The following is a 25,226-nucleotide window of genomic DNA, read 5'->3' on the forward strand; positions in this document are numbered from 1 at the left end:
CTTATTTTCTTCTGAAAAACCACAGTCGCGCGGGAGTATCGCAGTCAGTAAGAGGTTCCGATGTGTCCAGCCGGTCGATCGGAGGTTCGATTCCACCCTAGTGCCGACCAAGTCTTTCATCCCCTCCGGGTCGATAAATTATTTCAATACTTGTCTGGGAGGATAAAAACGCTGACTTGAAACACACCTATAGCGCTTGGAAGCCCATTATACAGGCTAGTTACACGTTCGTAAACCTCAAAAAATTCTGAATTGATGTGAACGCGGTGGTGCATCTCAACAAGTCACATCTCATCTCAACGACTACTACAAGTCGCTTTGTTTACTTGTTTATCCTTTATGCACCACAGTCAAGCTTGTCGAATTTCTGGTGGATTTCTTCCACTTGTTATTGGAATGATATGAGCACACGCTCGAACATATCTACGGTATTATTATTTTTACTATGCGAATAAAGAATAAAGGATAAAGTTTCTGGCGTTAATCAATCCGCCTGGGATGCGTCACCACGTTCACTTCAATTCGGAGTCGTTTGAGGTTTACGAACGCGTAACTAGTCCCTACAATGACTTGCGGGGGCTAGAAGGCTATCAACGAAACTACTACAACTGATTTATATTTACCAGGTTGCATATTTGAATTTAGCTGAGATTTATATGAATCTACAAGTACGTGAAAAAAGAAAAAAGAGATGGTATTGAGCTCGTGTTAAAGTGTATCAAATGATCCAATCACTTTGCCGCCGGCTATTTTGCCTTTTTTCCTTATGATGTTTCGCCCACACTTTTTGAAATCGAACTTGACGAAGTTGAATTCTAAAAGAGATTCCCTTAGTTCTGTTAACTTCCTCTGCCATTCTTTTGCAAGCGCCATTATTGAATATCATATAGTATTCTACTTCAGATGCCGAAGTCATTGCTAGCAGCTTTCTTGATGGTTATGGTTGCTTTCCCATCTTCATTTGCATACTCTCGATTTGGGCAACAAGCAAATAGCGAAATGTTAGTTTTTCAATCATTCATTCCTTGGCTATTTAATCCATCAAACCATATTTTGACCACACCAACGGAAGCAAGTGAAAATGTTCTCCGAACGTTCTCGAAGTCTAGGTAAAGTTTGTGCATCATTTACTTTAGGCTGTATTTCCTAAATCCTTGGAGACCGCGACTCTATGACCTTCCCAAAAAAAAACAGCTATGTACCTAGAATACGTTATTGATTTCAGTGTCGGCTCCAGTAACGGTCCCAGCAGAATCAATGACAAGATACTCAGCGGTTCCAACATTCACTACTATGGCAGGTTTAGGTGAGTCCGAATGAAGCGGATCGGAGAGCTTTGAAAACTATGAGGAAAAATTTCAGGAGCGGGCAGGATGATGTACTTAACCGGTACTTTCAACGGCTAGCTTAAAACAAAACAGCTATACATTCTTTTTGGTGCCGTATTCTACAATAAAAATTTTATTATGTATAGAATGGAATTTCCTGGATTTAAAACAACTACTCCTGTACATCAACTTCAGTCGGCTTGACTGTGGTATCATCAGCTACAACATTAACAGCACTAGTAGTAGTAGCTTCCTGATGTTCTTCGCTTTTTATCTGTTGCTCTTCACCACTGTTGCTTTCTTTTCTCCTTTCCTCTTTCTTTTCTTCTTTTTCTTTCTCTTTTTGATGCTTGCCTTCTTCTTCTTCTTGTGGAGTAACATCCTCTTCGCAGGTGATCCCCTTTTTCCCTGTCGGGCATTCACGACATTCCACCAAATTATTTTCGTTGACGAAACATTCGCCATTGTTTCTACAAAGAAATAGATGGTTGAATAAATCAATGCTGATATTTAAAATTGCACTTGAAAATGCAAATCCATATTAGTGAAGCGAACAGCAAACTATTCTGGAAACGTGCAATTTTGAGACGAGTATGTGCTCATATTTTTCATTGAATGTACTAATCGTCAAATATATACTTTTCGAAGAATTGGAATCACTTACGGACAGGGACAGATGGTGCAGTCATCACGAGTCCCAGTGGTCGCGTCACCGTAAAATCCCGACGCACATCGTTCGCAGCTATCGCCGGTGGTGTTATGAAGACATGACTGCAATCATCAAAATTAATCAGCGTTCTCCCACGAACCACTGGGTCCTTTGACCACAAATAACCACCTGGCACTTCCCTTCCGGATCACACGAACTGGAGTGGTTGTTGCATGTGCAGGAAGTCTCTTCGTGCTCTACTGGTGTGCATCCACCAGTGAGCGGATCGCCCGTAAACGACTCCATGCAACTGCAATGAGTAGCTGCAGCAAGAACTTCACAATCTACGAAAGAGCCATCCCACGCTCTTCGCAGTTATGCACAACCACATTTTAGAGCATTCTCTGAACGGGCACTTCTCTGCACTAACCCAATGTTTCTCACGACATAAACATTTTATCAAACCATAGAAACAACGCGTTAACAGTTCGGGATCTCCTCCTCCATTTTTCCTTGGTTACGGATGGGCACAACAGAAATGATAGTACAGTAACGGTGGCAGTGTGAGTAGCACATAGAACAAAATCATTACCTTACATTAGAACGCAGTGATATTTTCACTGTAACTGTGACTCACTATGCTAGACAAGCCGATAGAATCCACCCAATCACTCGATTGTGAGCAAGCTCATTATATAATAATTGGAATAATTAAATAATAATTAACAATTAGAAGAATATATGGAATTATATCAAGTGACTGGCGCACACGTGACTGACCAATACAATTCAAATATTCAAATTTACGTAGTAAGTAAACTTACGAGGCAAAATGACGAAACGATTACCTAGAGTAACGACATACAACAAATAAAGACATAACATATATATATATATATATATATATATATATAAATATAAATATAAATATATAAATATATATGTATATATGTGCCAGTACAGGACACTGACAACTTTCTTCGGGACTAATTCGTATCCAGGTATTCAACAATTCCGCAAAAGAAGCTCTGTGAGCTTGCGATATCTGAAGTCTTATGAGACTCAAGGTCACTTCAAGACAATTCTGATAGAATTGGACATTTTTGATCACGGGTGTGTGGTTTCCTCAAACCGAAAATTCTTCCTTGAGTTTTTTTTTTATCGTGAATATTTTTCTCTCTCTTGTTGAGAATGTGAGAGTTTCTTATAAATTGACTTTGTTTCCTCCTCGACTGGTGGTTACCCTTTGATTATCATTGTTTGATGAACTTTTAGACAGTTCGGAACGGACTTTTACACGAGATACAGTACTTAGTGCTTTCTCGACGTTCCCCGAAAGTTTAACAATAGGGCTGAAGACAAACACACGTAAGCAGAAATGCCCAAAATGTAAATAGCCATAAGCTGTGTTATCCTACGAGCGAAGGTTCCTTGAAACGTTTTCGTTTTTCTCTTTTCAGAATTCAGAACATTTTTTAAGTGAACTGGGAGCTAAGAAGGACACCGCCCATGTGGAGGTTAGCGCGAGCAACGTGAAGAGGATCCACAAACAACTCACAGTTCACACTGAACCCCATAGGTGTTGTCAGTGCAATTCAGGCAGTTATGGCGTACGCTGTCACAACTCGTCGCATGTCCATGACATTCACATGAACCATCATAGCCAAGATAAATGCGGCTACAGATGGACAGCGAGCCTCTGAAACAATACTCATTCATTGTGTGCAAAGATTAAAAGTTACTCAGCAGATTATACACCTTACTCACTCAGCTCTCTTTCGATCCATCTCATCTGTTACCTCAAAAGCATGCGCTGCTAATCGGGCGGCAAGATGTTGCTTTGAAATTGTCCCACCTAATCGGAGTTCTTCGAGTTCCTGGAGTGTAGTTTCATTTTAACTTTATCCTTTAACTCGGGAATTCACGGATTAACACCTCGGCATTGTCGTCGCCAAACATGTGCTCGATGAAATGTCTACAACCAGATTCGATAATGTCCTTCGCTTCTTCTCTTGCCTCACCAGTTGTGTTCAAATAGAATTCGTACATCTTAACAGCAAATGGAATTCTGGAGATCTTAAATGGTACTTTGTGGAAAATAATTTCCTTCTACAAAATTATCTTAGAGTTTTATGTCTTTTTATTGAGGATATTCTTCTAACACTTATTTCAGACTGATTTATGGATAGTCACGTGTTATTTAATCATACTGTGTATGTTGTTCATCATTTAAACAAATGCGCTAGTTATGAAAAGCATGCTAAAGTCATCACCCCAGGAATTTGAGGTGGTACGGATTCGAGATCGTAGATTAAGAAGAGGGGGGTGATTCCGTCCGTTTCTTCCTAATTGGCGTAAAAAATGGCCCAGAAGATACGGCTTCAAGCGTTCCGGCGCGCTATTTTCTACAACGAGTTCTACTGGAGCGCGCCAGCCGTGTCCACGCCGCATCTTTCGGGCCGTTTTTTTACGCCTATTGGCAGGAAATGTACGGAATCACCCTTCTCTCCACAATCTACGATCTCGTATACGAATACTCCACCTGAAATCTGCACCACCTCAGATTCGTGGGATGATGCCTTTAAATAAACTGCGGTTATCGCACATTTCTCTCGGTTGAGATATAGGATAAAAACTATGGACACTATGGACATAGCCATTCAGCATGCATTTTCCAGAGTAGTGAACATTCGAGGTTAATAAATTTCTGGAAATGTAGATAAGGGAAGGAAAGTTCCAAAAATGAACTTGCTATTCCTGAATCACCAATCATCGTCATTCCGCAACTAAGAGTGAATGCAGGCCTTATAAATATTTTAACAGTGCGACAAAAACATTTAGAAGTAGCAAAGAGAAATACCACCTGTACAAAAAAATGATATTATTTACTAGTAGATTGGTAGAGTGCGCCTGCTGAAAGTCTCAGAATTTACGCACCACTGAAGCTGTTGTCAACCCTACGTTAGCACATGTCATCACGTCATGCTCTAAGGACAAATGAACTTTGACAATGACAATTCTAGAATAAAGTCGATGTGGTATGGGTTCCCGAGGAGAAAGCTAGAGATGTTGATGGTTCCGCATCTCCCTTAGTCTACAACCACATCTCTACTTAATCCTCGTAAGAAATGGCATGGAAGACCCCGATTTCAGTTGAAACGCACCAATTTGTACACGTGCCGCATCCACCGGTGTGCAGCGGTAGCGGAGAATAATGAGGTCTTTTTACCAGCCTATTTGAGTAAAACCAATGGTAGGCTTCCACGGGAGACCACAATGTGCGTTTTCTGTTTGCCCTTTTTCACGAAGATCAGAGAGAGATGAGTGGGACCGCTCTGGATCCTAAATTCTACAACCCCATATCTAGCCTTCCCATGGGGACCCACGTCGGATTCGTGGTATGCTGCCTCTAAGTGGATTTGGATGGATCCGGGTAATAATCCTTCAAAAAATTGAAATCTTGAAGAAGCTGCTGTCAAAAAAGTCAAATAAATAAGATGGAGGATAAAATTCAAAATGGATCGTTTCGCCTCTACCTAGACGATCCATAGAAAGGTGGGATCAAGGTGAGAATCTATCTTCGTCCACCTACTATCACTATGATGAACGGTCAGAAATTTTTCAAAATATTGTATTTTTGCAGTTATGGTATTTGGCCCAGTTTTTTTTTTTGTTGTCTCTCTTATCTGTTGGCCTCAGATGCGTGCCAGCAGTACCGTTCTAGTGACAGGTTAAGCATGACAGTGCTATACCATCTAAAACTCATCAAAAAATCAAAATCCTCGGACAAGGGTTACCTACAAGATGGGAAATTTGATACCAAGTATTCTACTACCAGCAGGGCGTGTAGGCTGCTATAGGTTATGTACTTTCCCCTTACGTTACCTGCGTAAGGGAAAAGTGCGTACACAAACGGCACAATAATGCACTAGAGGCTCTTGAGAAAGTACAATCAAAGAACTACCGATGATAAAAGTTCCACCGACCTTATCGTAGATATGTGTATCGTTAACGTCTGGATTTTGAATCATTTGTCCAAGATCGAATTTTTGCGCCGATGTGAGCCAAATTGTTAGATCAGTTGGCTCAAAATGTACTAATCGAAATATTTTTCGACAGAATACAGCGTAATGATCTGAAAGATCAGATTTGTTCCATCGGGAATGGAGGTGATATTCGTTCAACACAACGCACCTGCTAGCAGTCGTTCCCTTTCTTCGTGAAGTTCAGCAACAAGTTCGTGGAATTTCGTCTCGATTTGTTCAACAGGGTCTGTGTCCATGTACATACCTCGTAGAACGTTAAAATTCGTCTCTCCAATCACATTCTTTAGGTTCTTGATGCAGTAGTGTTGTAGATATCTGGAATAGCTGAGAAATTTTCTCGGCTGTTTTTTCCTGATGCATTTTGTAACATTATTATTGGGAGCGCCACTTGTGTACAACAGATTTCTGGGAATTATTTTCGAATTTGCGCTTTTTTAACATCTCAGAACTGTTTTTTGTTGGAGTCCGTAATAACTACTACTCATTTTTTTTTTGTTATACGGATATAAAAAATTAAAGAAAGGAATTCTAACACGAGGAGGTCAGAAATCTTTGTCTTCCTACGCTTACAGTGTAATAAAACATGGTTCACTTACTCTTTGTACTGCTGTCGAACCTCTTTCCGTAAATGATAGAACTGATCACCAATTTCATTCATAACTTCCCATTTATTTGCCTTCCCGATGATCATTTTACTTATAAGCTTTTTCTGGAAAATATAGAAATCTTCTTAGTCACTTAGGTGAAGATAAACAAATGACCAATGCCAAAATTAACAAACCGTACATGTCTTGGTGTTTGCCAGGCTAACCATTCTGGTTTCAACTGTTCTGGATCCAGCACTTCATCATCGTATTCTTCTATATGTTGTTCAGAATCTGGTGGTGGAGTACAGATGCAGAAGTGAATTTTTAAGGCTATATAAATTCGATAGAACGTAAATTACCGTCGGTGTCTCTTTGTACCCTTTTCAGCTTGGATTCATAGTCAAGGAATTCAGAAATCAGAGCATTTTTTCTGGATAACGGGAGTCCTTCAAAGTACTCGTCAAGCTGAAAAGCAAAGATTTTGAAGTTTTGCAATGTTAGATAGGAAAGTCTACAACCGAAAGCATTTTTTGTTTTCTTAGTGTAAAAAGTTCGCCATCTTATTTCTCCACCTTGAAAGGAAATTCCTAGAACTGGTAAGTAACTGTATTTTTCACTCTTTTTTTGACATATTCAATCTATTCCATAATTCTATTGACGATTATGTTGCGCTGAGAAATAAATGGAACCTTCGGAGAAACTCGCAAACAGAAAGCAGCAGGAAAATGCTAGGATTCCAGTCAGGTGACTTTAGGTCCCGTTCCGGAATTGTTGCGGTCCCTTCCGATATTTTGTTCTATTTATCGTGTACTCATACAAAATGGATCTATCACGATTTTACTCTTCAACCTGTTTTCCTCTCTCTCTCCCCATCTCCCTCCCTCATGACGACACAAGGCACAAGCAATCGGATTCGAGAAGAAATTGACGCTATTGTGATCAACGGTCTATCATCCAAATATTTCCGTGGTAGACAGAACACTCCAGAAAACTTCTCTATTATACAATATCACATTAAAATATCATAACTTGCTAAAATAGTACAAGATCGCTTTACAAAGTGCAAATTCAGTTTATCATCGGTCAACGGACGGCTGACCGCTCATTTCTTATCTGGGAAACGTCGCAAAAAATAAGGAAGTGCCAGGATCCCGTGACGAAATAGGGAATTTCGCCCTATAGGCTAGTAAATGCCATAGTTTATTTTTCTTCCAAAAAATTTGAACAGTAGAAAAATAACTCTCGGAAACGATCTTACTGCTTCTTCAACTGCTTTGCTGTCACCATTCTCGTGAAAATAGCGCAACTCTTGAATTTGACTTCGTGTTAGGAACGCATCCAGACCGGCATTGATCTTCTCGTCATCCTCGATTTTCCTCAATAACCGCAAAATTTTTCGAACGGTATTGACTTTGACTTTCTATAGAAGGAAATAACATACAATAAAATAAAATAAAATAAAATAAAATAAATTGATGATCACCGTTGTTCCAACAATTCCCTTAGCTCTTTATGCTTTTGCAGCAACGGTTTCAGTTCCATGAGACACGTGATACTGTCAGGATATGACGTTCTTGCTTTATGAAGCGCTTTATGCCTTGAATTCAATAGTTGTAGTGGAAAATTCTCAGAAGTTGCACAGCTGCTCACCAGTACTCCTTGATACGTCCACTGCGAGGTGAATCCTCATCTCGCCAATGAGCGGTACAGTACTGAAAACGTGACCGCATGATATTGCGTGCATCGATGAGCTGCACCTCCAACTTCCTCACATCCTCAATCGACTGAGTGGATTTTTCCTGAAACGGGAATATTCAGCGGCCGGCTTCACGGTGCCATCGGATCTTAGGATTCAAAGTACGTGGACATATGAATTTTCTAAGGTCTGGTGTGAGAAAAAAGTTTCGAAAACTTTTAAATAAAATTGAGCATAATTTATAAAAGAAAGAGAAAAACATCTCAAAAAGATTCATAAAACAACTAAAAACAAGTCCAATGCTAGTTTTTAAGCAGCTTTCAAAGGAAATTTCTAGAAAATTTCCAACCTTCCCTCCTTACTAGACCGACCTTCTAAAGACCAATTCTTTCCAAAAAAACTTACATAACCGAAGGTCGGCAACGTCACCAAGTAGAAAGCCAGGAATTGAATCCATGTAAGTATGGACAACGAAAGCATTTCCAAATTTAGCCTGCGTTTATCGGAAACGCGCTGAGAACGGTGATAACGTCGGAATTCTCAGTTCTGTGCAAGTGTGCTTAGGTACCTGCAAAAAGAGAAGAAAATTCAAAGTATTTCAATTATTGAACGCAAAAAAACTCCAGAAGGTGATGATTTTAGTGTTTTGCAAACTTTCCGAGGAATTATCAGGGAATATTAGAATGTTGTGGAGAATTTTTACACATTGTTATGTTGTAGTGAGGATCCAGAAAAAAAAGTTGTTTCGTTCGCAACCACCCTTCAATGAAGCAATACTATCGCATTTTCAATGTAATTTCCTTCGACAAGCGCTATTGGTATCCATTCAATTTTTAGTCATAATTTGGGTGTTTACTAGTTTCATTTCACAAGTATATTCCTTAAACTTAAAGGAAAAACGTTCCCTCAAACTCAAAAGTGGTTTTGATCTTTGAGGAGAGCAAAGTAGCAGTTGACGAAGGGATTGGGTAATCGAAGAAGAAAACAAACGTACAGGTATTTTTATTGGTTTAAAAAGTAAGTCGTGAACTATTTTCTCGACATTTTCTGTTTTTTTTTCAAATCCTCAAAATAATAAGAGCATCGGAGCTGCTTGTGATTTATTCGAATGAGATATGACGCCTTTGGAAAATTTCGAAAAAAAAATTAAGAAAAAGCATAATAGAAAAACAAAAACAAACAAGCAAGCATAGTAGAAAAAAAAATAAGAAAAAGCACGATAGAAAACATCGACAAACTTACTGAACTGCATGAGGAAATTTTTGAGAACAGTGAAAAGAATAAAAGGGACGATATTGGATTTTCTTGTTCTAATACTTTTTATTTGAATGTAAAAAAATGAAGGTAGAAATTTTCTTTAACCCACGACACTTACACAACCAGCCAGTCCTCGCTCTATCCTTGAGGTCCTGGTTGAAGCGCAAAGACAGAAGGCGTACGGTACTTATAAGCGTTACCCCTCGTTCACAATACCAATCTCACCTCAGTGGCTTATCACCCCCCATTAATGAACAAAAAAAACTGAAACGGTTCGGTATTGCTTTTTCTGTCCAGCCGACATTCCACATTTATGATCCGGGAAAAAAATCAATCAATAAAATCTAAGAAAAAAAGTAAACAGCACTTTTTCAAAGTGCATGTAGTATCATAATAGTATTTTTCAAAAGATATTTCTGCGCATTTTTAAATCCCAGGAGAAAAAAACGGTACCCGAGTTCTCCTCATTCTAAAACACAGTTACAAGCGCAATGAAGTCGCAGACTTGATTCAGTTTCGAAAAAAAAACATGTCTGTAGACAACACAAATAAACAAGTAAACAAATTGTTACATAATGTCGATTTCAACATCAACAGCCACGGCAGTGTTACATACAGAGACCTCGAAAGAGTATTCCTTACCAGGTTATTGTTTTCAAAACCACACATTTACTATAAAGCTAGCTTCGTCTTCCGTATCTTCCGTATTCCGAAACATTTTCGGAGGCGAGAACTCCAGCAATGAAACAAAACGAGTACGGCTGATCTCACAACGGCTGGTCACCTCCAACTGTGAACTTGCCTCCAACGAAAACCTGGTCCGCGATTATCAAAAACCAGAAAAAAAGCTGGGTGGCCGACTTTTTGCGTACTTTTAAGATGTGATTAAAGCCGAAAATTATACGTTAAAATGCTAAAATATGAGGAAGGAAAAATCCACAACAGTATCATATTTATCGAATCATCTTATGAATTGGGAATTGCAACGATTTTTGAACTTGTACATCTATTTACTTTTTTCACATTAATCACATATATTTTAATATACTCCTGATCCAATTTATCAGTTTATAAATGAATTCCCGTCCAAAATTTTCCACCTAATCGCCTCATCCTCGATTTATTAACTCAGTTTTGTCCAGGTAATCGAAAAAATAGCTGAGCACCTTCCCACCATACGGACAAGAAGAATTTCTACATTATTTGTGCTCTGTGCCCAAACAATCCAGAAATGACAGATAAGATACAGTAAGTGGCAGTGATAAATTTCTGGATTTAAGACATATTCGTGGAAGATCGAACGACATCAAGCATCATCAGCAATGATTACATTCCTTATTCGGGAAGAAAACATTTCATCAACGATGAATTTAATGAGATGAAATCTGTTCAATTATATCATGGTTCACGAAAAAAAAGTAGAACGTGCGGCGTTTGAAGACACTAGAGATGGATCGATAACCTGGTCCAAGGTTGATTGATACGCCTTCAAGATTGTATCAAGAAAACAAAACGTTTTATCGAATCACAGTGTAACCAACACTACCACATACACTAATTGTCAGAAGTGAAAAAAAAATTTCCCAACTGTACAATCTTGTTTTCCAGTACTAGTTAGGATCAAAGGAACTTAGTGCGAGGAATTGAAAGTTAGTGGAAAGTTCACAAGAGTAAATCTAGCAAAATTCCCCTTCAAAATAGCTTCTTTGACTGAATAGATAGGATAAAGAGTTAAATATTACTAACTTGTTACTCTTACTTAGTTTTAGTGTAACTAGTCAGTTAAACATCGATTTTCTGTCATGCGATGATAATAGATGATACTATTTCTAAAATCATAGAATTAAAAAAAGAGGAAACAGAACGACTCTAGGTATATTGTCATGTGAAAAAAGACTTTTGGTGTAAATATCAGTTTATCTTAAGGAAAGTAGAATGCAGTGAGGGATAAAAGAAAAGGAAATCCAAATCTACGGTAAAAAAGTTCTTACTGGTATTTTCAAGACGAATCTTTAGAGATTCTTAGCACTAAGGACCTCAGCGACCTCAATAGATCAGTTTGAAAGTGCACCAGATCTGCTAAATCCTCCACCTCCTCCTTCATAAACTGGTTCTAGTGTGAAGCGCCCCGGATGCTCTGATGATCCCTTCGTCTGTCACACTCAGTCGAACTGAATGGTAAGTGGACTGTTCAGACGATTCTGGCACGGCCACCACAGGTTGAGGACCGCGTTCTCAGTGCTTAAAGGCATCACTCCACGAATCTGGGGTGGTACGGATTTCAGGTGGAGTATTTGTCTGCGGCCTAGTAGATTATCAAGAATGGGGTGACTCCGTCCATTTGGTAATTCCCGTAAAAAACAGCTCGGAAGATGCGACGTGTGCACACGGCTGGCGCGCTCCAATAGAACTCGGTATAAAAAATGGCGCGCCGAAACGCTCGAAGCCGTGTCTTCCTTACCGTTTTTTTTACGGCAATCAGGAAGAAGTGGACGGAATCAACCCTCTCTCCTTAATCTACGATTCCGTATACGAATACTCCACCTGAAATCCGTACCACTTCAGATTCGTGGGGTGATGCCTTTAGGTCATTATACAGAGAGTTGCAGGCATCCTACTCTTTAGGTCCTTTATTCGTTTCGAACATTTCCGTGCATATTTATGTTTTCCTACTGATATGTTGGAAGTTTTATTGGAATCATGTGTTAGCTGGTTCATTAGTTTCATTACATTAAGGGTAATGCACCGGAGCTACAAGAAATATTGGGGACGGAGGTATGTATCTCGAAGATTTCGCAGAAAGCCGAGGGAAACGGAGTCAGAACTTTTGGACGTCCCACCAAATAAATCTGTAGGGGATAGGCCATTGAGATGAAATGGTCCCGCGCAAATCCATCCGTTCCGGCCTGTCATCACTTGATCTAATCGCCGATTTTCCCGGCTCATTTCGGGACGCAGTGGAGGCATGAAAAACACTTCCGCTCAGTCTGTGTAGTTACATATGTGCATATTATTGTATTTCAGAAGACAAAATGAAAAATTCCTTGTCCCTATTTATTTTCTATACTATTTGCTTCAGCGGGAACGCAACAATCAAAAAAAGAAGAAAGATAAATTTGTGACAGGTGGTCTTCGGTGCAGTAATTGTACGGAGACTTGGCCAATCTGATTGCATCCACAATAGAGAAATCTTTGAACATTTGGGATTTTTTATAGTTTCGTGCCCCTTTTTCCTACCAATAGTAATCGATGAAGCCTCTTCGAAAGATATTGATCAGTTCTAGTCAGAAGAAGAAAATTCCTCTTTTAATAATCCTTCCTCCTACCTATACACCACAGATTTCTCGAATACTTTGGAATCGATTAAAGTCGAAACTGGGATAACAGAAATCCCTTCATCTTCCAGTTTGGTACTCCGTTCCTTCCGAAACCAGCTAACCCTGTTATGGTCCTTAAAAACTAAACTAAGGAAAGAAAAAAAAAAAATATGGGGGGAAAAAATTTTTTAAAATTTATAATAAAAAAAAAAAAAAGGATAGAGTGTCTGGCGCTAATCAATCCGCTTGGGATGCGCCACCACGTTCACTTCAATTCAGAATCGTTTGAGGTTCACGAACGTGTAACTCGCCTGAACAATGACTTGCGGGGCTAGCCGATGTGTCAATTCAGCGTCTTTATCCTCCCAGACAAGTCTGGTTCCAATTTATCGACCGCGGATCGATAAAAGGCTTGGTTCGCACTAGGACGGTTTCGAACCATCGACAGTGTGGCTATAGCGGAACCTCTAACCGACTACGCTACACGATGAGAAGTAATAGAGAAAATCGTCTCTGGTAAATGAAACCCGATTGTGGAGCTCCATCTAGCAAATCAGCGCTAGATCAAGATTACTGAAAAAAACTGATTGAATTGAAAAAAATTGAAAATTGCTGGAAACAACGACCAATCGCTCGATTTATTCGCCAAAAATACAAAAAAAAATCTATATCAATATGACAAAAAAGTTTTTCCTATGCTGCTGCAGCTCCTGGAATCCCTCGTCGTACTCTCCGCTGATCGTTTGCCGTTGGTACATGTGAATCCTAAGCGTGAAAATTATGGGAACTTGCGGATTCGCACGGCAGAACTTACCTCGTATGCGGCTGCACATAACGGTTGTATAACAGAAACATCAGATTTCTTCACATCTCGAAATAATGAGTTGATTTTTGTGACGAGCTCTGATGATGGTGTCTTAAAAAAAAGTGTGAATCAACTAATAAAGATTTTTTTACCTTCGAAATTTGAATAATTTTTTTTAACAACTACATTTAACAGCTAGAACCAATTAAAAAGCCATAATGGAATTGGTTAAAATATCAGAAAAAAATCAAAAAGATATGGAGTAAATTAGAATTGGAGCTCGGTGTATCAGTATTAATTCCCTTTCGGATCTCCGTTGCTCGTTGATCCCCAAGGAAGAAATAGTAATAATTTTTTATCTTTTTTGGGTTCTACCTTAAGAAGTAATAAATGCTAACCAAAGACTTCCTTTTAAAAAAAAATATAAGCGCAGCAGATGTGAGCTAGCGATACCTTATGGTTTGAACCCGCAAAAAGGTGCGCTGATAGGATCCATGGCTCTTTTTCTGGATAAACTACATTTTTCTGGTCTATTGTAGCGTTCTGATGTTTCGCCCGCTCCATGACTCTCGTTTCCCCTTCCTTTCCCTCCCTTTATCCTTATTTCGCATGTTTCTCCTCTTTTCCTCACCTCTGCTCGTTTTGTAAGTTCTGCTCATTTTCATCCAATAATCGTGAATGTTCTGCTCTTATCGGCTAATCCTTGAATCCAACGTGAAGGCAGCATATCGCGAAATTAACGGTGTTGGTCCTTGCGGGATGTTGAGGCTTTGGATTGCAAATTATGAGCCTGGCCACCGTAATCTACAACCACAACTCTATATGTCGTCCTACAAAGAAGCCAGCATCATCAATTTCGCGTGGCTTTGAACCAAAAGATCCTTCTTTACCGTTTGGTGGCTGATTTTTTCCCCTTTTTTCCACTCATTTCAAAGGTTCACCTGAGAGTCGTGAAACCTCTTTGAAAACGAGAACGCACATGAATTCTTCGAGGCCAAACACTTGGAATACACAGTACACCTTACAAAACATTATTTTCTCGTTAAATGCGCAACGTTCCACTGTTGGTGCAAAGAAATTAGCTTTGTAATTAAATTGAATGATGACGGATCGATAGGAATTGAAGAAGATTTGCTGTAGAAATTTGTTAAGTGGTTTCTAGGCTTTTTCTCATATGTCGTCGCTTTTAATTCTCTAATGGTTATTTGCATTTATTTCTCCTTAGAGCGTTACGGTAATTGTTTTCCTGAGATTCGCTTGTGACACGGGCGACATTCCCAATTACATTTTCCACAAGGTTCGTCGTTGCAGATAAATAGGTAAATAAAGTAATAAGCTAAGCCACAAATTGGTGGCGTCAATTGCTAGCGAATCCCTCCTCCCCTACTGGAACCGAATCAGTCGGACGAGTGAGAATTATCTTCTCGCTAGATCGCAAATAAATAAACAGACAATTTAATTGTTTAATTAATTTAATTAATTTAATTTTTGGTTTTGAGTGAAATTTTCTACGAATTTAACATACTTATTATTATTAATATTTATTATTATATTTATTATTTATTTATTTATTTACTTAATTTATTTTTTTAGATTTATTATTCGAATTTACCACAAATTTTTGGTTTTGAGTGAAATTCCTACGAATTTAACATATTTACCTAACAAAGACCCAGGTGGATATAAGTAAGGAAGCAAAATAAAACGCAAGATGGACAGGGTTGTACACAAAAAATACTATTTCAAAACCAAAAATCCACATTAAATAACATGCAGATCATCTTTTCAAATGATCTTTTCAAAAAAAGCACTACTGTCACCAAACTAAAAAATAATATTCACACCACCCCATGTTTCTTCTTCTGAGATAAATTATAAGCTCAGAAGCTTGGATGCGGTTCTCCGGGTGGGATTCTCTGGATGTCATCAAGAATAAAGTAAGATATTTACGGTAAACTGCGTTTAATCCTTACAATCCTATATGTTCTCCATTTTTGGCTTGAATTTGCTTCCATGGATTGAGGTACTACATTTGTTTTCGAATGTCATTATTCCCATTGTCATTTTTAATATGCATTTGAAAAAAATGTATGGGATTTATGAGAATCCATATTAGTATTAAGTATAACTTGAATAAAAAACATATACAGTGCTTGATTTTGATCGATTTCTTGCTTCTTTAGCGAGTAAAACTTCAATCCAGAATTCAGTAGAGGTTCATTGACCAGCATACAACCTTTGTAATAACTTGCGCTTTCCAACCGATCCCAAAATTCGTAGGATCGAAAGGCTTAGTTGACTTGGCGCGGTCCCAAACCACCACCAACCACACAAATGCTGTGGAACTTCGCACCACCGCATTACACCGGTGGTATTCGCGTTAACGATACAGTGCATATTTGCGCTACAACCTGTACTTTGATGGAATTATTGTCCCAATCAACAACGGCTCCACCCGTGAGCTTCCTCCAAGGCAACGCTCTTAAAACTGGCTTTGGAAGTAAACAGCAGCAAACAAAAAAAAAGAACCGAGAAAACTCGTCCTCTAGTTTTAATAGTAATTCTTTCGTTCTTCTTCCCGTCGGGATTAGAACAATCCTCGAAATTCTTTCGTTTTGGTTAAATAAAACGCTCGTACAATTTTAGCTTTCATTGCGATAAGTTCGTCCACTGCCGCCTGTCCAACTTCGTCTGAGAGAATCGCACGACACGTTGACTGTACTCGCAGGGACGCTCGAGATTTATCTCCCATATTTCTGAAAATTTCCAATAATCTTGGAATACGCAAAAAAAAAGGATTAGTGTTTTGAAATTAGTTTTATGTATTCAACCATCGTTCAACACAGCTTTTATGAAAGTTTTGGACCAATCACAAGCGGACCAACTCTAACCAATTAGGGTTGGAATTAATCTGATCGAAATTTAAGGTTACAAACAAATGCGTGGGTTGCTGTTACAAACAACAAAAATGATTCTCTCTTGATTTTTGCAAAATTCAGGAGAACTTTACAGGATTGGCCATCTTAACTGATTACTTCCCACCAATGCTCTCCAAACTCTCAAACTGCTTGCAAAAAGAGAAAAGGCCCTGCGGCAATAAGTTAATCTCATCCTGGGTCAAATTTTGAGGTTTTTCTCTTTTCAATTTCCAGCTTCCTCCAGTTGTTCTTGACAAATTTTTTCAGCCCTCCTTCTGTGTAGTTCGAAATAATTTAAGCAGATGTTTCTACTACAAAGCAAAAGAATACTTGTGGTTTTTCTTTCTCTCAACTGAATGTCCCTCAATATCACCTGCCTCAAAATCGAATAAGAAAATCAGCTAAACAAAAATAAACTAAAGTTCTACTCAAGTTTCACTCATCCAAGAAAATGCTGCGAAAGGCAAAGCCTCACTAACCAAACGCTCTAAGGTTATCAAACCCAAATATAATTTATAACTGTTATTTACAACCTGCTACCATTCTAGAACAATTTTTTAAGAAAAAAGATTGTTCGGACCTCCTAAGATGAAGTAGGTAATCTATTTTGTCACAAAGAGGAATCAGGAGATAGAACAAATCATTTTCCTCTTTTTCTCCCAAAGAAGAGGTAATTCTAATCAGCCGATACGATACATTTTAGGGAATGGTACTCACTGGTATGACGTCAAATATCCCTAGTGAGATTGACGCACAATGCGTGTACACTTATAGCCGCGAAATCAAAAAGTTCTACAGGACAGAGCTTCCTAACGACTAAGGATCTGCCACACTCTGGGTCTATCGCAATCGTGTGCTATTCGCCAGTGCTCTAGCCGTACGACCACGAAAGCGTAATCAAAATATCTCGAACTGGTAATTTAATCGGTGCTAAACCGGATTTTAAACCCAACCGTGCTTACTATGGATCATCCGAAAAATTTCCGCGTATGAGTTGAAATGAAATGGGTCATTTTTCTGCCGTCTATTGCTTTGAACCCGATTATTGCCCAAATTGCTAAAAAAAAAAGAGTCCAGGCGAATCCAGAATTTTTGGCGAAATTATCATCTCATCGTCAGTTCATTGAATTTCATTTATATAAAGGCGGTTGAACTTCTATCACTGAATGACCCGGATTTAATTTAGAAGGGAGAAAAAGTTGAGATTCTCTAAATAAGAACCTATTTTTTCACTCGACGTAAAAACCACCATAAAAAGTGAATTGCGATAGCTAAGAAAACCATAAAAAACAGTAAAAGTTGTAAACATTTTTTATTTGAGAAAAAAATACCTGTAGTACTCAGTAAGTTGACGTACAACCGCACCATCGTCTCCTTGCGTTTGCAAATCATTGATCATCCTGGCTTGATCGGCCGTCAACCATACTTTACTCGCAAATAGAAGATTCCGTACAGCCTTGAAAGTTTTGTTTTTTTTCCGTTTACTCGAACAAAGTGAGATTTTTTGCCTACAATTTTTAGAGTCAGTATTCTTAAAGAGATCACCCCATGAATCTGGGGTGGTGCGGGTTTCAGGAGGATTATGCCTATACGAGATCGTAGATTATGGGAAAGAAGGTGGATTTCGTCTATTTCTAAATAATTGCCGTAAAAAAAAGGCCCGTGCACAAGGCAGGCGCACTCCAATCGAACTCGTTGTAGCAAATGGGGCCCCGGAACGCTCGAAGCCGTATCTTCCGGGCCGTTTTTTACGGCAACTAGGAAACAATGGACGGAATCGCCCTCCTCCCCACAATCTACGACCCCGTATAGGCATAACCCCTCCCAAAACTCGCACCACCCCAGAGTCGTGATGGGAATGATACCTTTAATTATTATTTTAGACACTACTATGTTTTCCAGAAGTTCTCCTTCAAAAAGTGGATTTTGCGTTATTCAATGGAAGCTTCACCTACTTTGCTACCAAGTCGAGGTTGTTGTCGTTCCATTGGTTCTCTCGGATTGGATCGCCCACGCTAAAAACATAGAACAGTGGGAAGGGAAGCGGTTAGAAGTAAAGCACTTTTAGAGCACAACAGCTTTTTTTTCAATAAGGATAACAAACAGTATTTGACCTCTTAATTGCTCGATCGATTAGTTTCAAAACGAAAATAATGATTTTATTAATTGGAGGCAATCGTCAAATCATAATTCCTAAGACAACAATGTTATTTATCTTTGAAATTTTTACATGACATTCGTAACCATATAATTGGTCTATACTGGTAATTTTCCACAAAATGATGTTGCCTGATGTTTCAATCAGAATGATGGATGAAATAAAATTAAAGTACTGAGCAAATTTGAAATGTCACATCCAGTCATGCAGTCAACTGTTTGTGTCAAGAGATGACAATTCTCCTAAACCTGCCGTTATGAAGCTATCACGAAAAAATCCACGAAATTGATAGATCAGTTCATTTTCGACTTGTGGCCCGTTACGAAAATGACTGCATCAGGCTTCGGTGACAATGACAATGATAATTTAGAAGCCGATTTTGATTCAAAAAATGCTCTGACTTATAGGAAATGTGTTTTCTTTTTCCTTTCTTTTCTTGTTTGGTGCGCTATCGGTGAATTGAGTAAATAACAATAAATAAATAAAAACGAACTGCGTCTGATTAGAACTTCCTAAGCGAAATTTTCAGTTTTCCCTCGAAATTTCCTGAATATCCTCATGAATGTGGAAATGAAAGCGTCTAGACTCACTCCTTTGCCCACGGCTATGTATCTCCTTCTTCTCATTTTGTTGCGAATTAAAAATGGGTATATTTGCAATTATTTATAAAATAGACATATTCGGAAGTGTTTATTCTCCAGTCGGTCTTGTTTTCCTGATCCATGATCTGGGATCTAGGTAAATAGCACTTTTTTCGAGGTAGACTACGCGTGCACTTAGCAGATGAGCACTCTTGAAGTGTTCTACGAAGATTTTCTCAACCTTCAGGAACGGTTTCAAACTTTCTGGAAAAAAACTGCGCATTCTTATCTGAAAGCGGATTTCTCGATATTGTGTTCTTTCTACTAGCAATTAAGGTTTGAGACGTTGTTTCGATGCGCCACAGAGAAAACACGGAACAGTCTCTACAAATCCAGAATATAACTGGCTTAGGAGCACTAGATTGATTGATTTTTTGTGGAGCAACTTTTTATTTAAAATTATTAAACAACCTTTATTTAAAAATGAAAGTTTATCTAATTGATGATCTCCACTTAATACGTTTATGCATATGTGTAAAGAGTTGCTTTGTCGAATAAATTGATCACTCTAATATTCCTAACCGATCTGTTTTTTGAGCTTTTAAAAACAATATCTCAAATGTCTGATCGATGCCAGGAACACGATAAGGATACCGATGGTCGATAATCGATAATTGATCGATCGGAGTGGGGAGATTTAGAAGATTCAGAGTAATCAAAGCATGCGTATCATAATACTGCACTGATTTATTGTGCATTTTGTGAACTGATCCGAAGAAAATTGCACGTTTCGCATCAATTTCGAAGTAAAACACAAATTAATCGTAAGAGAAAGTTCGATCGAAATTCACCTCACTCATCGTTAAAGGAAAAGTGCATTCGTTTTCGATCATCGTCTAAGAATAAAGAACTAGTCCAAATTATATAATTGATAGAACTTTATACAGTTAATTGGTGCACTTTACGGTAACATCAGATGAAACACTTCAAGTTTCTCCCAAGTCCTTTGCTATGGATTATTTTCAGTAGAGCTAATGAAAGTGTCGGAGTGAGGTTGTTTTTCTACAGTACTTTCATCAGGAGAACAAAGAATCGAGGAAAAAGTAGGACATTCGTTGAGGACACAGAACAAATCAGTTATTATTTTGAAAATTTTCATTTAAGGAGGAAGGGTATTTTAAGATTTTCATTTTTTTTTCATTCACCTCATCTCGTATTACGAGACCTGTGAAACGAAGTATCTGAGAAATTTTTAATTTTGAAATGTAAAAAAGTGGATATCATCCTTGATTCCCTTGAAAGTTGCGGAGAAATTCATAAATTTACATCCAAATTCGGCTACAACTATGTATAATGAATGAGTTTTCGATTTTCTCACTATGTTTGATGAATTTGGATTTCAAGCAAAATTGATGCCCCGAAGTGAAAGAATACAGGACGGGGAAGTGGTGAGAAGATCTACCTCTGAACTATAGTTTAAGGTGATCATAAGCTCCATAACAAATTTTGAGAACATAGGCGAGCCTATCAGCGCTTAATTTTTGGACATGGCAAGTGTATATATATTTTGTGGTGCAAAAAAATTTCTACACTATATTTATATGTCAATAGAAATACTTTGGAAAAGTTAGAAATGATTAAAAATAACATTCGCCTCGAAAGCGACGGTAGAGACGGGAGCCCGACCAAAAAAAAACGCTATCGATTTCCGTTATTCGCAATTTGAACGGTGTCCTGTGTGATTCACGATCATAATGATGATCAAGAGTCATTTTCCACGTTGTTCTTGCGTAAACAGCATAATTACCGTACTACTGTAAAGTATGAAAAGTACGCATTACGCGAAATCTATTCATCCTTTACGGATATTTACATTCGCATGGATTAAAGCATTCATGCAAACACCTAAAAATAGTCATTAGTTTACTTTTCAACGATAAATACCCTGCATTTTAAAACGATAGACAAACTGGAAATTTTAGGTGATGGGGGATCCAGAAAACATTCCAGCTATATAAGAAGAGTTAATTCTGTATGACCTTGCTATGCTCGTTCGTACAAAAATAAAAATTCTATGTGCATAGATGTCTTCTTGTGACCGAATCGATGCTGCAATAAAGCCAGAACTTTTTCTACCGCCCCTCTATTTACTGTATGTGTCATTCAAATAAAAACACTCCAAAACGAGTTCGCAATCTCCAACAAACGAAGCCACACCTCTACAGGGAATCAAGAAACACTTCATTCATCGGTCGTTAAGCTTTATTTTCGAAAAAAAATGGTTCGTTTCAATTCAATTACCGAAGTAAAGGAGGGAGTGGACAGCCAAATAGTTTAAAATTTACAGATTATCACCACATTCATCCAATCCATAAATAATCATATAAAAATCATGGAAATCAGCTGTCTATCGCGCTTCAAAAAAACTTTGCGCTTGGCGCCAATTCAAACGTGAGTTATCACAGCATTAGGTACTCGCAGCCAATAATCTACTTAAAAAGAAACCAAATTGCTGGGAAAATTGAATAAAACAACAAGTTTTGTTGCTTTTAATGGTCTACCACAGACCTATTCACGAATTTCCTATTTTTTTGGGCATATTTTACTCCTCCGACCGATTATCGCAATTTTCGGCGGATTTCAACAACAACAAAAAAAACGTGTGCGTCAAACAGCCAACGCACTTTTGTGGAGTTCTTCAAGCATGAAAAAATTTTAAAAATATATGTAGAAAAATATCTATGGAACACAATTTTGTTCTTAATCATTAAATCGCTCTATGGGATTAGCTGTTTTATTTCAACACTAAACAAGGGGTTAATAGAAATTTTTCCAAGGGAAGTACAAGGGTGCTTCCGTTCGAAAACAAAAAATTATCTTCACAGAAAGAAATGAGCATAGAAATATCGAGGAAAAAAAACACTCTAATCTAAAATGAACGGTTAAGGGAATGTTTAAAGAGAAGTGCATGTGTTTACCAGTACGAGAGAGAACAGGTCCTATAGAAAACATAGTGTAATGATTTCTGGCGGGAGGAGCTACTCATAATACCTGCTCCACCCAATTCAACGTGTGTAGTAGAAATTAAGTACTAGTTTCATTCAAATAATTTTTTATCAGATTGTAAAGAGAATTTTCGAACGACATTTCTAGTTGTGATAGCGATAAATAAAGAAAGAAAAGAAAATTTGCGAGATTCGAACAAAAAAAAATTAAGTTGAACACAACTTGGATGCTAGAAATGTTGAACCAGGACGGTCTGAAGTGGAAAAGACGCCATTCTACAAATCGTGAACGTTTTTCCAGGGATCCAATAGTTAAGGAAATCTTACACAGCAACAAGAAATAATGTACATAGAATTTTAGTGTTCAATGTTGATAATATTGGTTTCTGAGTGGGGGTTCGGGCGGGAACGACTCGACCGCAACATTAGTTCGCGAACGCATGTGTACATGTCTATGTGGACTAACACCCACCGACCGTGTATTTTAACTTTCGAGAACTGTGCACATCTGCCCCGTTGGACTTCGTTCTGGATTGTAGAGAGGTCCGGTTGTTGCGCCTATTTATTTATTTGTTTACTTGAATCATCACAAAACAACAACAGCAGAAGAAACGCTGTCAGACACAACTAATCCAAACCCTTCACACACCTCGAAATGTACTGCCGTCACATATTTGGTCATCCGATAAACAATCCGGTTTTTCAATTTCACAAGTTATTCTGGAATAAAATCACAGTATCCATTTGCCCTGAATGAAGCCGTAATGTAAATTTACTTTGTTCTTACGCTTATTGAAAATTTTGGACCTATTAAGAAATATTTTTGCCAAATTATAATAAAATTGAGAAAAGGAAATATTTATACAAATTCCAATTAGGAATTAGGACTAGCCACACTCGTCCCTTGCAGCAGTAATCGTCCTTTGTGGCAAAGCATGAGTTATTTCGATTAAGTGCATTCTTTCCTTTTGCGCGAAATGGTGCCTTCTCTGCTGTTTGAAAAAAAACCAATAAATCTTTGGTTTATTTATGAGCCGTTGTTTTATGAGTTCAATAAAGACAAAAATAACACAAAAGAAGCACCACGCAAGGATATTAATCTTATACATGCGATTATGTAGGACAGTAAGCCGAATATCCATAAACTCCGACCTCGAAACTACAGCCCAGCTAGGCTAGAACGACACAGGAGGACTTTTTTTGTAAATGTGAAGCTAATTCCCGAAAAAGTACAAAAGTTGAAGCTCTGCTTGAAAAATTAAAGAGGATTGCAGAAAATAAAGGAAAGTATACTTTAGATGCAGAAAAATGCCATCTATTTTAATTTTAAAATAGTAAGAAAGTGTAAAATGCGAAACTAGAAAACGAATTATTTACGGAACGATCCAATGAAATCATGTAGGTGCATTGAGTGGATCGATTGAGTAGATCATATTGATGCATTTTAATAGATCAATTCACATTATTGCAACAATATGTCAACAATTGCGATTTATCTTGTGATTTGAACAATACACAATCATTATTGCTATTTACTTTTTACTTATTTGTCTGTATTTACTTTTTTTTCTAAATTTTATCTTTCATAAAGCTACAGGTGTTGTGGTAATTGGAAGGTCACATTGCCGACCCAGTTCTTAGTCGGAAATTCGGAGACGTGAAAACCTCCCCCTTCTCTTGAACCGTTTTCAGTTATATCCATTTTTTTCACTTTGATACAAATAAAATTCATATTATTTCATCAGTCACAAGCTTCCGTAACAGTAGCGTTGAATATTGAAATTATTAATTTTTGAAATATTGATTGAATTCTCCACCGACACACAGCATTCTTGAAGGAATCTTTTCGAAAACGGTATTTAACTCTGGTAGAAGAGTCTGCTGTCAACACTCTGTATTGAAAGAGCAAGGAATATTTGTGGTTGTGTTTACGTTTCAGGAAAGTTTTTAAAGAGGAGGAACACAAAACGTCAATTCACTATTTTTCGTAAGTACTTACAGCTGGAAATAACCATAATAATATAGCGTATTAAAAGGTACGGTATTTATTTATTAAAAGGTAGGTAGTGAACTTTGAAAAAAAAAGAACAAGTAAAGTTAGGAGCTAAAACTCAAGCATTTAAGCACGTACCTCAGCGTTCACATCACTCACGAATAACAGAATGAATATAGCGACCGCGGAGAAAGTTTTCATCTCCTAAATCAAATACGAATTTAATTTATTTAGGGAAGATTACAGCAACATATACATTCAAACTCTTTGTTTCTTTTTAAATAGAGAGGATTTTTAGGAAGATTAACTCTTTTTATTTTTTTTTCTTTGAAGAACACTACAGTATGAGCATAAAAACGACGTTAATCAAATGGGAAACTATCGAAAAACGCTTCGATCGAGATTGATTACATCACTACCGGGGAGGGTGTTGAATCGATGTACACAGGCGGGAAGGTAATTAATCACTTTCTCGTGTGACACCAGCGAAAAACAGAAAAAATCAAGTGATTTGTGGAAAATTCATTCAGTTTCGATCAGATTTTGGATCGTTCTGCACACATACACAGTGTGGATTTTTCTGTTATCTTTCTGCTGTTTGACGTTCGTAGAAATTTCCTTCAATTTTAGGCTATTAATAAAATGCAGGTGCTGGTTCACCTGAGGCGATTCTCTTTTATTCAAAAAAAGAAAAAAAAAAACGAGGAGCCCATCAGAAAATAGCGATAAAAGAATCTGATTGCCGCTCCGGTGATAGTGTAGGTTTAAAATTAATCCACTTATCAAGACCAGTACACTCGAAAAACTTATCCTAAAAGAAAGGGAACATTTCCTCTTCTGGAAAAAAAACCAAATAAACTGCTGCAGCTAATTGAACTTTTCATCG

The 25,226-nt window shown here is 37.9% G+C and overlaps 3 protein-coding genes across 3 annotated transcripts; 1 reads left to right on the plus strand and 2 right to left on the minus strand.

Annotated features, from left to right (window-relative positions):
- Positions 1 to 903: 903 nt before the first annotated feature.
- Positions 904 to 1,411, plus strand: RB195_015609 (uncharacterized protein; the record flags this gene model as incomplete). The annotated part of the gene is made up of 3 exons (XM_013443926.2): positions 904 to 1,001; positions 1,226 to 1,306; positions 1,363 to 1,411. The coding sequence occupies 3 exons, from the start codon at positions 904 to 906 to the stop codon at positions 1,409 to 1,411; spliced, it is 228 nt and encodes a 75-aa protein (XP_013299380.2).
- Positions 1,412 to 1,500: 89 nt separating this feature from the next.
- On the minus strand, positions 1,501 to 8,786 carry RB195_015610 (uncharacterized protein; the record flags this gene model as incomplete). Its single annotated transcript, XM_064206400.1, has 15 exons — positions 1,501 to 1,798; positions 1,993 to 2,099; positions 2,167 to 2,287; positions 3,536 to 3,676; positions 3,745 to 3,854; positions 3,913 to 4,026; positions 5,964 to 6,112; positions 6,172 to 6,338; positions 6,620 to 6,732; positions 6,810 to 6,901; positions 6,970 to 7,075; positions 7,869 to 7,986; positions 8,094 to 8,207; positions 8,261 to 8,409; positions 8,712 to 8,786. The coding sequence occupies 15 exons, from the start codon at positions 8,784 to 8,786 to the stop codon at positions 1,501 to 1,503; spliced, it is 1,974 nt and encodes a 657-aa protein (XP_064062281.1).
- A 4,787-nt stretch (positions 8,787 to 13,573) lies between these two features.
- Positions 13,574 to 24,541, minus strand: RB195_015611 (uncharacterized protein; the record flags this gene model as incomplete). Its single annotated transcript, XM_064206401.1, has 6 exons — positions 13,574 to 13,645; positions 13,695 to 13,796; positions 16,324 to 16,441; positions 17,935 to 18,059; positions 18,559 to 18,618; positions 24,479 to 24,541. The coding sequence occupies 6 exons, from the start codon at positions 24,539 to 24,541 to the stop codon at positions 13,574 to 13,576; spliced, it is 540 nt and encodes a 179-aa protein (XP_064062282.1).
- Between the last annotated feature and the right edge of the window lie 685 nt (positions 24,542 to 25,226).

Source organism: Necator americanus, chromosome V, assembly GCF_031761385.1.
Source record: "Necator americanus strain Aroian chromosome V, whole genome shotgun sequence".
NCBI classification, from domain to species: domain Eukaryota; kingdom Metazoa; phylum Nematoda; class Chromadorea; order Rhabditida; family Ancylostomatidae; genus Necator; species Necator americanus.